The 13,472-nt window shown below is 39.0% G+C and overlaps 1 protein-coding gene across 2 annotated transcripts; it reads right to left on the bottom strand.

Moving 5' to 3' along the window:
• Positions 1-208: 208 nt before the first annotated feature.
• On the bottom strand, positions 209-10,774 carry LOC130169074 (solute carrier family 28 member 3-like). 2 transcript variants are annotated; one of them, XM_056375491.1, is made up of 17 exons: positions 10,655-10,774; positions 9,973-10,058; positions 9,723-9,814; positions 8,119-8,308; positions 6,274-6,418; positions 6,067-6,180; positions 5,740-5,817; positions 5,215-5,295; positions 4,847-4,927; positions 4,613-4,738; positions 4,123-4,256; positions 3,622-3,790; positions 3,273-3,470; positions 3,106-3,187; positions 1,806-1,904; positions 761-875; positions 209-430 (listed from the first exon to the last, which is right to left on the bottom strand). In XM_056375491.1, the coding sequence occupies exons 1-17, from the start codon at positions 10,736-10,738 to the stop codon at positions 316-318; spliced, it is 1,989 nt and encodes a 662-aa protein (XP_056231466.1). In that variant the 5' UTR covers positions 10,739-10,774; the 3' UTR covers positions 209-315. The 2 variants fall into 2 exon arrangements, with proteins under 2 accessions (XP_056231466.1, XP_056231467.1); XM_056375492.1 differs by lacking the exons at positions 9,973-10,058; positions 10,655-10,774 and having other exon boundaries at positions 5,740-5,798.
• Between the last annotated feature and the right edge of the window lie 2,698 nt (positions 10,775-13,472).

The raw sequence follows: 13,472 nt of genomic DNA, 5'->3' as shown, positions 1-13,472 counted from the left end.
TGATCATTGTGCTTTTTGTTTTTGGTCTATACACTTACACACACACACAGACCCCCACAGACACACAGACACACACAGACACACACAGACACACACAGACACACACAGACCCCCACACACACACACACACACACACACACACACACACACACACACACACACACACACACACACACAACACACACACACACACACACACACACACACACACACACACACACACACACACACACACACACACTTGTACTTTAGATTACATGCATACAAGCAACACACGTTTCTACCTCTTAGATGTGTGTTTTTGTTAACAATGATTCAAAGTACCAAGCTGCAGTTGAAGTGTGTAGGTTGTGTGACTGTGCAGCAGCCCTGCAGACTGCTCTGACTAAATTCTTCCCCGATCGTCACGTTCCATGGCTCCACTGTCACACTGCAAATAAAACCCACGCACGCACAGACACACACATACATACATACATACATACAATGAATCACGGCATCTGTCTTTTTTCCATCAGCGGTATTAATTCTAAAAAGTTGTTTTTAATATATTCATAACTGAATCAAGATATCAAAAAAAAACAAACAAAAAAAAACTGGTGCCACTTTCTGATAAGGAACCATTTATAAAGGATTTATAAGATGTAATTAGTTGCTTTACTAATAGTAAATAAATCATCTTCTAAAGCATTATAGATCATGTTTGATAGTCAAAACATCAACTTGTTACAGTAACACACAAGTACAGACATATACACACCTGTTATATAGTAGTGTGCAGCAGGTGACCAGTTGTGAGCTGATGGTCACGTTGGTGTTGCTGAACTCTGTGCTCAGGAAACGTGGGCAGTGAAGATCAGGGATGTACAACATACCTAGAAACCCACACAACAATGTAATCATACAAATTATAAAAATCACTTGATTGACATGTTTTATACTGTGTAGCTCTGATGTACAGACTTGTACTGACTAGAACATTTTTTTCATGACTCATAATAATTTCAGCATGCAGTTAGAATTAAAATGGAGCTAGCAGATAGATATGTGTCTGTGTCTATATATGTATATGTATACACTGTATGAGGCTAGAGGGACACATGATATCGTGCATGTTTCATGCCCATTCAGTAATCCATTATTGAATGGGCCAATTCTCTGCTTAAAGTGACTTATACCATTTCTTGTTATAAAGTCAGAGAGTTCAGTTATAACGACTTATGACCACATCATGTTTTTGCTCCTAGTCACTCTTAATATTCTGTCAAAAACATTAATTCCAATCACATATTGCTACAGTCACATTTAATTCAAATATGATTAAAACAGTTCAGTAACGTGAATCAGTATGAGAGCAGAATAGTTCTGCTTTAAGAAAAGAGAACCTGCATCTCTTTGATGGGTTCCTGTAATATTCTGTATACTGTGCTGTAATATAATGTTAGTTTAGAGAAGTGTCAGCGTGGACGTGCTCTGGCTCTGTAGTAAAGTACTACAAAGTTCCACAAAACCATTACAAACAATGCAGATGTATTGTCTTGCTCCTATGTAGGAGGGGTAGAGGGCCTTTTACTGTGCCCAGGAGCCCATTATCTCACATCCAACTTAATTCCCATGGGTGGAATTAAGTGCAGCATTAAATAAGCAAAGAATAATGTTATAAACTAGCTACAGTGTCAGTGTAATTTAATGTTATTTCAAGGTGCAATCGGAATGAGAAACACACTCTTCATACAGTGCATTCACTATGTGGATACAATAACATAATATCTGTCAGATAGAGGCACAGATAGACTGAAACTCACCTGCAATACAAGCTGTCATGAAACAAGAGACGCTGCCTGCAATCAGAGCTCTGAAGCCACAACTTGAGATGTCAGACCGTCTATCAGGAGCCATGGCCGCTGGAAAAACACAAAACTATAACTACAGAAATATATAATCTTTGACGTTTTGTATGAAATTGGCTATTTGTTGTTTGGCACTTTCGTATGTTTGTAACAGTGGCCCTTTTCAGACCTGGAATTAACATTCATCCTAGGTGATCTGACAACAAGTGGACAGTTTGTCAGTTCACATCTGCCATTAAAATGCATCTCCACATGCGTCTGGAGTTGTGATCAGATCTCTCTTCCCTGCTCAATATGCAAATAAACACGTATGCCTTGTTATGTTTAGCCAGTCTGACTATGACTGACAGTGTGTCAATGTGTTTGAGAGAGAGAGAGAGAGAGAGAGAGAGAGAGAGAGAGAGAGAGAGAGCAAGGCAATGGTTTCCACAGTTTTTCAGTCCTTTTTAGATTTAACACCTGTGGATTTTTTTCACTGTATCTTGTGCTACAAAAAGATTTCATTTTAAAGTAAATTTTATCAAGGACAGCCTGTTCATTTGATATATTGGGGGATATGCAAATTAGCAATTTTCAACTTGTAATTTCTTAATTATCTTGTCTACAAATATCCCCTTGCTTGACATAGCCAACTTTGCCACACAGGAGTCACTTTTTGTTCAACACTGTCACACATTTCTTTAATTCTTGGATTAGAAACTTGAATTGTCATCTTTAAAGATCCGAATGAGGCTTTTGTCGAGCATTTCCAGTGCCAGCCTATTTTCGACATTTGCATAAACACACAAACAAACTCACAGACAGTTGTTATGGGTGCATTCATTAAGTTTTGGAAATTTGCTGATGTTATATGTGTTGGAGAATAAGGGTGGAATATTGAAGTTTCCTTTTGTTTCCCAGGCCATAAGGCAGCTACAGGCTAAATGAAACAGACTTAACTCCCATACAGCCCACACGCCACAACTCGCTTAACTGTAACAGATGGATTCCTCGCCACTTACGCCCACTTATGTCAGTCATAAAAAAATAAAGGACACATTCGATTTTCTATCCTGTAGGCTACAGGCAGAAATTGTATCTTGTGCAGTTTTCTTTTTACATTTGGGACAGTAACATACTGAATTAAAATAAGAACATATTCATCTGAATTTTTCAACATTTGAAACTAGTCCGGATCTTCATGAACTTTGATTTTCCTGTTTGCCTGTTTGGTGTTGGTGCTCAGCCTTGCTAACAGCTCAGAGGTGACACTCACACAGCGCTCCCACTGACATTCCCAGTGAAGCAAAATTGGAAAATCCACATAAAGCGTAGGTTGCGATGGTTTCAGAGTGCACCTAGATTAGGAAACAAAATTTAAAGTTCATTTTACTCTGAATTAAAACAAAAGTGAGAACATTAGGTGAGATGAGTGAGACTTACAGAAATATATTGCTTTACATTGTTCACATATGCAGGCCCTCCTGCCTTCCGCCTCTTAATTAACTCAGACAACTTCTGATAGGCCACAAACTCATTGAGGAATGTCTTTATGCCAATCAGCTCAGCAACAATGAAACAGTCCTCCCAGGAAACACCCATCATGAAGGAGAGTGGCATGAACACATAGGAGCAGATGAGCTGAAGGAGGGACAGACAGAAATAAAGGGAGTGTGAGTGCGCCCATGTGGGTCACACAATACGTATATGCTGAGAGTTGTGTGTGTGTGTGTGTGTGTGTGTGTGTATGTGTGTGTGTGTGTGTGTGTGTGTGTAGTGTCAGGCCCTTCACCGCAAAGCTGAGCTGCGGACAGTCAAACATCCCGCCGAGCCAGGAGAGGACGGCGTCGAAAAAGGATAACAATGCCAGGAATGAAATGAGGTTGACAACAATGTTGGCCACTAAACCCACAGCACTAGATGCACCTTGGGATGCCACCTCCAACACATTTGTACTCTCTCTGAGGAGACACAGGCATTTGAAAAGTTATATGACACTTGTGCTTCAGAGTTAATGTGAAAGTGTTACTTTTTTTCATTGCTGCCACTTTTTAAAAATTTTCTTTCTTAGAAATGTAGTAGAAATAAAATAGCTGCCAACTCCAATGGCGCAACACTTGTAATGAAGACTTTGCAAATGCATACAGGATTTCACAGAAATGCAAATTTGAGAAAAGGATGAAGATGTAAAATAGAAATATGACTGAACAGGTTCTGTGTTTCTGCAAGTTAACCTTGTGGAAACATAAATCTTATTTTCCAAATCATACTTGTCTCTTTTGGCCTCTCCTACCCTTTGCCCATTTTGAGGTCACGGTCACTGCTTGTGACCTTTGGGGTCTCGGTTTCAGGCCAGAACGTCTTGGCAATGGCCAGGGAGGCTGGAGCGGACAACAATGATGCTGTCAACAAGTGTGATGCCTCAACCTTAAAAGAGCAGCACACAGAAGATTACATGATTACATAAATTCAGTAGCCAAGCAATCACTTCAAGTCATTCACAAAATCGCAGTCTAAATAATTCCCCCGGGTCCTTGGACCAGGAATGGAAAATTACCAGGCTATATTTCAAACAGTGCTAAAGTAGTTTTCTCTTACATCAGCCTAATTCATATTCTTAGATGTGGGTTCGGTTCAGGAACTCCCACTCTAAAGGTAAATCACTGACATTCCCAACCTCAAGTCATAAACTGGACTTTCATCTTTGATATTTATTACTTGCTTAAAATATATTCTTTTAAATACTGGTTTAACAATCTCAGTTCCCTCATCATCTTCCTTACCCCCAAAGAGATAAAGGCTCCTAAAAGGGAGCCAGAGATGCTGGCAAAACCTCCTGTCATCACAGCATGGATCTCAGAGATAGTTAGCCCACTGATATATGGACGAATCAGGAGGGGCGAGTCTATCTGAAAGAGAGAGGCCAGGCTGATTTGAGATTAGTGGGTTGATGGGTTTATATAAATATATAATTAATTGTTTTTTTGTAGTAATTTATTGTTTAATCTGTTGTTTACGTGTCCCAGGAATATATTTGCAGCTGCAACCATGGATTCTGTTGGAGACGTTCCCATGATAACCTGCATTACCAGTCCAATCTGAGAAAAAAAGAAAAATCATTATGGCAAAGAAAATCAAATCAATCAAATAACTGAACTGCTGACAATTATAACATATACGATACAAATTAAAATTCAAAAATCATGGCCCTCGTTGTTTCTTTATGCTCCAATTATGAATTACTTTAAACTGTCATTATTTGTCTTCCATTCCTTAAACTGTTCTTCTTATATGAAAGGTGCTTTAACAATAAATGGTTTGAAATAACTGATCTGGTATCAGATTTTTCCCTCTGTCCATGCACTTTATTCTCCCACTTTCTCACCTTGCAAATGAGCCACTGCATGAAGCCAATATAGTAGAGGATGGAGATGACAGAGCTTAAAAAAACCAGTATAGGCATCACCTGGGGAGAGTCCACAATAATCATATCATCATCATCATCATCTGTATTATTAAGTATGTTTACATACACACTAGTATCCTGATTTTGAATCTTATCCTGGTTTCATATTCAGTGTATCACATTTTACAAAGAAAATGAGAAACGTTGTTTACATTCCTATACACCTAATTCTGACAGTTTCTAAATTTGTAACAGTTGTGGCTCGTCTTTTTCACTTTCATTTTGGCAAGTACTGTTTTCTATGATAGTTTTTGCTGTATTGACTAACTACTACTGTAACTTGGACAAATGAAACACAGGCAAACATGACAGAAGGCCAAGATGAGATGTTTATATGCCCAAACACAATACTCAATCATAACTGGGTACTGATGTCCACAAACACCCAAAATCTACTCATTCATGTGTGAGTGCCTGTGTGCATCATGCAAGTGTGTGCCGTACCTTAAAGGCAAAGAAGTGGTCTGTGTAACTGGCACCAAACACAAACTTCGACCCAGCATCTGTGAATGACATAAAGATCTGTATGGAGATTTTGAATTGTTAGCAACAGAAACTTTAGAAACAGTTGATTGTATCTTTTTCATGTAACTTGTAAATCTTAAATCGCCTATACTTTAAAAGTCAAGTAGACAGGAATATTTGTGAATGTCTCATAACTACAGTTAATTTACCAAAGGCAAAAGTAGACATTAATGCTGGCAACGTAGAAAAAACACTGACAAGCCACTGACAATATATATGTTTGTGTGTGTGTCTGTACTTATGTACTTCTGCTTGTTTTCCAAGCCATACCAGGGCAGCAAAGCCAAATGTGGTTCTGAGAATCAGCAGGCCAAAGACAAACTGCAGCCCAATCCCACAAAGCAAGGTTTGCCAAGACCACTGCAACACACATGTGCAACATATGATCATAAAGTCATTTGTCAGCGTGTGTGTTTTCGAATACATGTTGAAGCTTGGATTTGCATCCCTTACCCTGAATGGGTGTTTGGAGAAGAGCATCATTAAGAAGATGAGGAACAGCAAACCAGAGAAAGACACAAGCTGTCTCGTCCCCAGCTGGGCTGTGTCCAGTGCAAGCCAGCACACCACAGCCACCAGCACTAACACATATTTTATCCTGGTGGGTGAGAGGGTGTGAGTGAGAGAGTGAGAGAGAGAGAGTGAGAGAGAGTGAGAGAGTGAGAGAGAGAGAGAGAGAGAGAGAGAGAGAGAGAGAGAGAGAGAGAGAGAGAGAGAGAGAGAGAGAGAGAGAGAGAGAGAGAGAGAGAGAGAGAGAGAGAGAGAATGCCATGCCAGGCAGGGGGAGGAAGGGAGGGGAGACAACGAATACAGGGGAGAGAGACAGTCTGTTCTTCTGTAATCTGTGTTATGTATCAGTATGTTGTAAAGAAGCTAAAGGATGACAAAAAGAGCATTCCCTGTCTTTTATAAGAAGAAGTTTTTATATACTCAGCTGGTGCATTGCTTAGGAGAGGATTAGACTTTTTTTTTTTTGAGCATCTAACCTCCAAAAGGCTACAGAGTTCCAAATTGTCCCATGTCCCATTTTAGTTTTGTCTTACCCCTTTTTAAGAATTGATTTTTTCTTATTTATACTTAACCCTGTAACTTTCCAAACACCTGGAGACAGCAGATACAAATACTAAAAATATAACAACATACACATCCAACAGACAGACAGCAACATAGCATTCATCTGGAGTCGAGATTCTGGCCACCTGACAAATGTAACTCCAATATTCTCTTCCTGTTAGCTTTGTTTTTCTCTCCAAAAGCTCCCGAGGGAAATATCTTGCTCTTTAGCTGCTAAATGCTCCACTATGTTCACCAGCTAGTGGCTAACTGTCGGCAGTTCGGTGAAGACCCCTAGGACTACACCTGGCAGGCCCGTCATCATGATTGCTGGAGTTTGTGTCTACTATGACACATTCAGCCTTTATCAGCTACAGCAATAAAAGAAAGTCTTGTGCAGTATGTCTTAGTTTGCAACATCCAACAGTGGTATTATTGATTGAATTAAGATGACGCACCTGAAGGAGATCAAACTCCTTCAGGTGCGTGATCGGGAAAGTTGAGAATCTTTAACCCATTTGGTTAAATGTTTCTAATTTTGGTGTTTCATGTTGTTATTACATTTATTGTGGTCTATCTTGTGGCTCCACTTCACCTTTCTGCTGAGGAAACTTTGCCTGAAGTGCCCTTGAGCTGGCGCAGTTACTTCACTAAATGTGCACTATAGCACATAGAAGTTTTTCTCTATACCACCAACTGCTCTGGTTTCCTTTATCCTGCCCAGTTTGAATTCCGGGCTCATGCTGATTTCACAAATAATGAATTTCCTCAGTCCGAGGACATTGTTGTTGCCAAGAGACAGAAAGCCCCCCCTACTTGTCTGAACTGTCTTGCAAATTATATGCCTTATATATTTGCACCATATAAGATAAATAAGAATATATTATCAGGTGAAAAACTACAGCATAGAGCCTTATGTGGAGCAGAATTTAGCCAAAGAACAGTGTAAGCACAATTGCATTCAGGCACATTACCATTAGCTATATGTAGAAACAGATAGGTTTAATGGTCTACCTACAGTCCATTTTGTATTTTATTGTTCATTATATAATGATTTTAAGGGCTGCACTTTTTGGTAAGATGACTAAAAGAGTATTTCTCGTTGAATGACCATAAGAAACTTGAGCTATCATTAGCATCATTATGGTTTAAGGACCAATAACCTCGTAGCTGTCTTTTGTTAAGCAAAGTGCACACCAGTGTAGAAAAACTTAAACAAGGTTTGAACACCGTCTCATTTCTCACCATCTGATCCAGAACCAGTTTCTGCTGTGAAGGTCTCTGATAGGATGGAGCTCCTCCCACACCCAGTTGCCATAGCGTTCCATCATCCAATCCCAGAACAGAAAGAATACAGTTACCAAGGAGATGACCAGCAGCCCGACAGCCCGGTGGAAGTTCAGAACACATGCCGCTATCACTATGGCAGCGAAGCCTGAAATAAATTCGGAATTAATATGAATTATATCCCACAGTGCTGACAACATTTTAAACCTTTTTTAATAAAACTATTTTAATCTTTTTATGTATTTGCAGCATTACAAGAAGCCATGAAGTGGTGTAAGCTTTAAAATTACTGGCCTGCCACAGACATCCACTGCAAAAATCTGACTTATCTGTAACTCTACATATTGTCCATCACTCTGTTGCAGTGGTGGAACAAGTACTCAGATCTTTTACTAGAGGAGAAGCATCAGTATCCCAATGGATTGGATTATTGGTGCATTAATGCCACTTGTAAATCACTTACTGTAAATGGTGGGGCTATTATTATACTGCGGGGTGTAGTAATCTGTACTAATGCATCATAATTTAGTTGTTGATTATATTTTGTATCAACAACTTGAATCTGCTAGTAACTAAGTTTTAAAATAAATGTAGAGGAATAAAAAAGTTTAAAGTAGCATACAGTGGAATTAAATGTACTTTGTTACTTCTCACCACTGCTATGTCATGCAAATGTCTTAAGGAATGCACATAAAATATGTCACATGTATAACAAATACACCAAAGTTTATGATGTCTGACGACCTGTGAACCGTAAACCGATTGTTTCATATTTCAAACTAATTATTGTCGTTTTGTCCTAAGTCTTAATGCAATGTGTTTTCATCTGTAAACTTGCATTCCCTCTGAAAGTAGCACATTTTTTCTTTTGAGTTTTTTTTAATTCCAATCCATATAATTTCGACATAAAAGCCATTAGTGATAATTGAGAGAAACATAAGTTCTTCTGTATGATCTGTTATTATATTTGGATCAATAAAATGTCACAATACCACTAATTCTGCTCTTAACATTGTTATAGAAGAAGACAGAAAATGCATGAGTGTGCATTTATGTGTCTGAACAGTAACACAATACACGTCCACATGTGCATGGACTGATTTTTCCAGTAACAATCATAGCAATTGTGTGGTTAAGTGTCCTAAAGAGAAAAAAAAATGTTCTCTATTTTTGTCTGTTCTCCACACACACACACACACACACACACACACACACGGATATCAATATTCTTCAAGGCACAGAGCATTGTAGGTCCACTCTAACATCAGCTAGATTTCAAAGGTAAATTAAATAGCCCTTTACAAGCCTTCATGCACACTGAAAGGCCTGAGGCAAGACTAGATATTGATTTCTCAGTATATTAAGGTTTGGTAATTTTATCATATGTAGTAGCAAAATCAAAAGTACCAAACAAAGAAAAATCAGAACAGTGCTGTTTCAGCATTGATGATAAGCTCTTTCATGCCTTTCATTTCAGAAATAGGTTTCTTGTGGAGGCCTACAAACAGAGACCCACAATCCACTGAGTTACACTTTAACAGATGCTAACAAAGATGATTTACCTGCTGCTAAAACCAGGTGTATAAACAGGCGGATCTGGTCTCTGTGCTCAGCCAAATAGCCCTTGACTGCCTCCATTTTCTTCTCCACCAAGCTAGGTACACACACAAAAAAGAAAGATAAGGGGGTAGATAAGGAGAGAGGACATAAATGTTACATCAAAGGGACAAGAGAGAGGCTGGCGATTTTCAAGACACTGAGAAAATCTGACATGAAGAGATATTGTGTGTTTGGCAAAAACAAAGTAACAACCTTTTGTTCTGTTGATCCGTCTCTCTCTGCGCATTGTCTGCAACTTCCAAAGCACTGTCCATATCAAGGTATATCTGATCCTGCTCCTGACACATGCACACACACACGCACACACGTCTTAAATTATGTTATTTTAGGAGTGCATTTTGCAATTATACATTTACACAAGTGACACATACTTCCTCAGAAGCTTAATTCAAACTGTTAATTTGAAGGAGTGCTTCTTTCTTTCTTGTGCACACAGAACACAAGCACTGTCTCTGTACATACAAGTGTGTGTCCTGAAGGTCCAACAGCATATTTATCCTGCAACCTGATCCTGCAGCCACAGAACATACTTAGATATATCACACCTCACCATACTTGGATGGCAAAAACATTCTATGGCTGAGGGATGGTGGTTTTTAAGCACTTTGGGAGACAAATTTGTTGTAGTTCGATGCCCAAAACTATTTCATTTAGTTACTTGTTTACCAAGATTCTGGTCTAATTCAGTAAAAATCAGCAGTGAGATGTTCTAACAAATAAATACATGTAAACAAAGGCTTTTTCATGAGTTTACATTTAGTATGCTGTTGAAATTGACTGCAGGGGGTCTGAAATGTTTCCAGTTCTTATAAACAGTATTATTTGAGAATAGCTGGAGATACAAGTCTGGGCTGTATTCAAATATTTTGCCTACCTCTGAGTCAAAGGCCTTGTTGTCTCTCCCACTTTCTTGGCTCTTCCTCTCTATTGTGTTCAGCTCCATTCTCTTGTTGTTCATGTATGTTCAAGCACTGGCCAGACACTTACTGGAAACCTCTTTTAAGCACACCTGTCTTATCCTTTTCCACTCCCACTCCTTCTGTGACTCTCTGTCTTTCCCTGTATCTCTTTCTCTCCCTCGCTTTTCCTCCCTGCTGTTTTCTTTTTGTTACTTTGTTTGTTTTTAGGATACTGTGGTAAATATTTTTGTCAAATGTGTATTGTGATAAGGATTTCATTTTCTTGTTTCTTTGACTCTCTCTCTCTCTCACACACACACACACACACACACACACACACAGGGGTTAATGTGTATAGTTGAGTCATGCAGGTGCTGTTTTAGTACAAACAGGAAGAATAATTGGCACAAACCTTCTAAAATCAGACCAAATACCACAGCATACTATGACCTCTGTCTTCTCTTATTCGCTCATTTCTTCCAGTATCCCCACAGCCTTGAAAGAACAGTGTTTCCAATAGTGGACAAAGTATTAGTAAATAGTACTTATGTCTTTTTCGTGACTAAACCATTCTCATAGAGAAACCTCCAACTTCATGGAAAGTTGTATTGTTCCTGCATGGATGCAGCTTGTGCAAATGGCATGGCGAGGTCTTACTTTTAAGTATCCCAGTAGCCACTAGAGAGCACTAGTGTATAATTTCTCAAGACCATAATACACATGGCTGATATGCAGAGGTTAGAACAGGTTCATGTGAGTCCACATGACTATTTATATATACTGGGTGACACACTGGGAGCTCTCATTGAAAGCTATTCTGTAGTAGCTATAACTGTAGTAAACAGTGAATTACCAAAACAAAACAATAAAGTGCAGCAAATTAGACAACAAATCATTACTATATAATATAACCTTGGTAATGAAGAACCCTCCACAAAGATTGTTGTAAGAAAATAAATAATGATTTAGATATTACTCAGTTTCTGGTGGAAAAAGCTACATCATCTGCCCTGCTATAACCGTTCCATTTAGAAAGCTGAGCTTCCGTCAAATGCAAAAAATCAGGAAAAGAACGAAAAAGAAAGAAAGAAAACCAGACAGACTTCTTTGCACTAAGGGCACACAGGCCCCACTGAATACTGCTCTCTATTAGCACTTTGATGCAGCCAATCCACATGTTAAAACCATTCATCAAAACAAAGTCAGGAAGTTCAATAAAGCAAGAACAAAGTAGGGAAATTGTTCTGACAGACTGAGGTTTGTTTATGCATAGATCATATACCAAAACCCCTCACAGTGAGTAAGGGAAGAAAAACATTTGATACACTGGGTGAGCCAGTGTGATGTTGTCTTCACATACTTGCACCTCATTGTGTCTAGCGTCCCACTCATGACCCTATCTCTCTATTACTCCTAGCTTTGGAATCTAAGCAGCATTATGTATTTCTAGGGGCCCACATAAATAAATCTTAAAAGGATCGGGTAAATGTTTGGGCTTGAAATAGACTTGTTCTTGGTTACCTTTTGTGAACCTACAGTGATTACCAAGATTAAATAAAAGGTATATTTAAAAAATAATCACAGCACACCCACTTTAACAGGTAAAGGCAAGTAAACAGGAAACAACAGCTAACTTTGATGTAACAACAAGTAATTGTGATGCAGTGACAGGTGATTGCGATACAATGACAAATGACTGTGATGCAACAATAGGTGACTTTAGGTGTGTTGGACATCGACTTCGGCTGACTTTGCCTTACTTCGCCTTAACTGCCACTGACTGCAGAGGTGGAGTATAAAAAGACAGCAATTAGGTCAGACTACAGTCTACTTCCCGTACTGCAAGTGAGCTCAGTACCCCTGTGTCACAGCGCCAGGTTGTTCACCCAACTCACGAGTATTTCCCTTAGTATCACTTACCCAAACATATGTTGTTCTAAAACATTTTCAGGCCAGGCACAAGTTTACATTAGTCTTTTGACACACATGAAATTAAATCTAATTATACAACAATTAGTTCCAAGTAATAACCAAGTAATTTGATTGGACGAGAGACCTTCCATGAGTGCTGATATAGAGTACAACAGCACTGGGACATTTAACTACATGTATACTCCGCTTCACAGGTGTTCTATTAACCATTCATTAGCGTTACACTAAGAGTTGTTATCAATCTTAGATTGTAACGAACTTTGCAAAGATGAATATATTTCCACATAACATTTGAATTAAGTTATGTGTAGTCGTCCTCGTCAGAAGAGGATGAAAGGATGTTCTTTTACAAGAACAAACTCCTGAACTAAACTGTTTTTGCAGCTTTCTTTCTGGAAATGAAAAACTATACTGTTGGTGCCCATACGTAAAAAATGAGCTGCCAGAAGGAGATCAAACACTTTGCATCCCTTTTGGGAGAGAACATTAAAAGCTAAGGATCTGAAGTTCTTAGATATAAACAGAACACATCACGCGTGTCACTGAAGCCTTAAACCAAAGTTCTGTAGTGACAGAGGGGGTTCCCAGTTGTGCAGCCAAAGGAAAGCAACTGCAGCACCTGATACGTAAGATTTATGTCACAATAGGTGGTTGTTATATAACAATGGGTGACTGATACAACAATAGGTGATTGTCATGCAACAACAGGTGATTGTGATGCAACAACGGGTGACTGTGATGCAACAATGGGTGACTGTGATGCAACAACGGGTGACTGTGATGCAACAACGGGTGATTGTGATGCAACAACGGGTGATTGTGATGCAACAACGGGTGATTGTGATGCAACAACGGGTGATT

The sequence above is a fragment of the Seriola aureovittata genome, chromosome 5 (genome assembly GCF_021018895.1).
Source record: "Seriola aureovittata isolate HTS-2021-v1 ecotype China chromosome 5, ASM2101889v1, whole genome shotgun sequence".
In the NCBI taxonomy this organism is placed as follows: domain Eukaryota; kingdom Metazoa; phylum Chordata; class Actinopteri; order Carangiformes; family Carangidae; genus Seriola; species Seriola aureovittata.
Note: the sequence above shows the minus strand (reverse complement) of the source record. Positions and strands in the feature narration are given on the sequence as shown.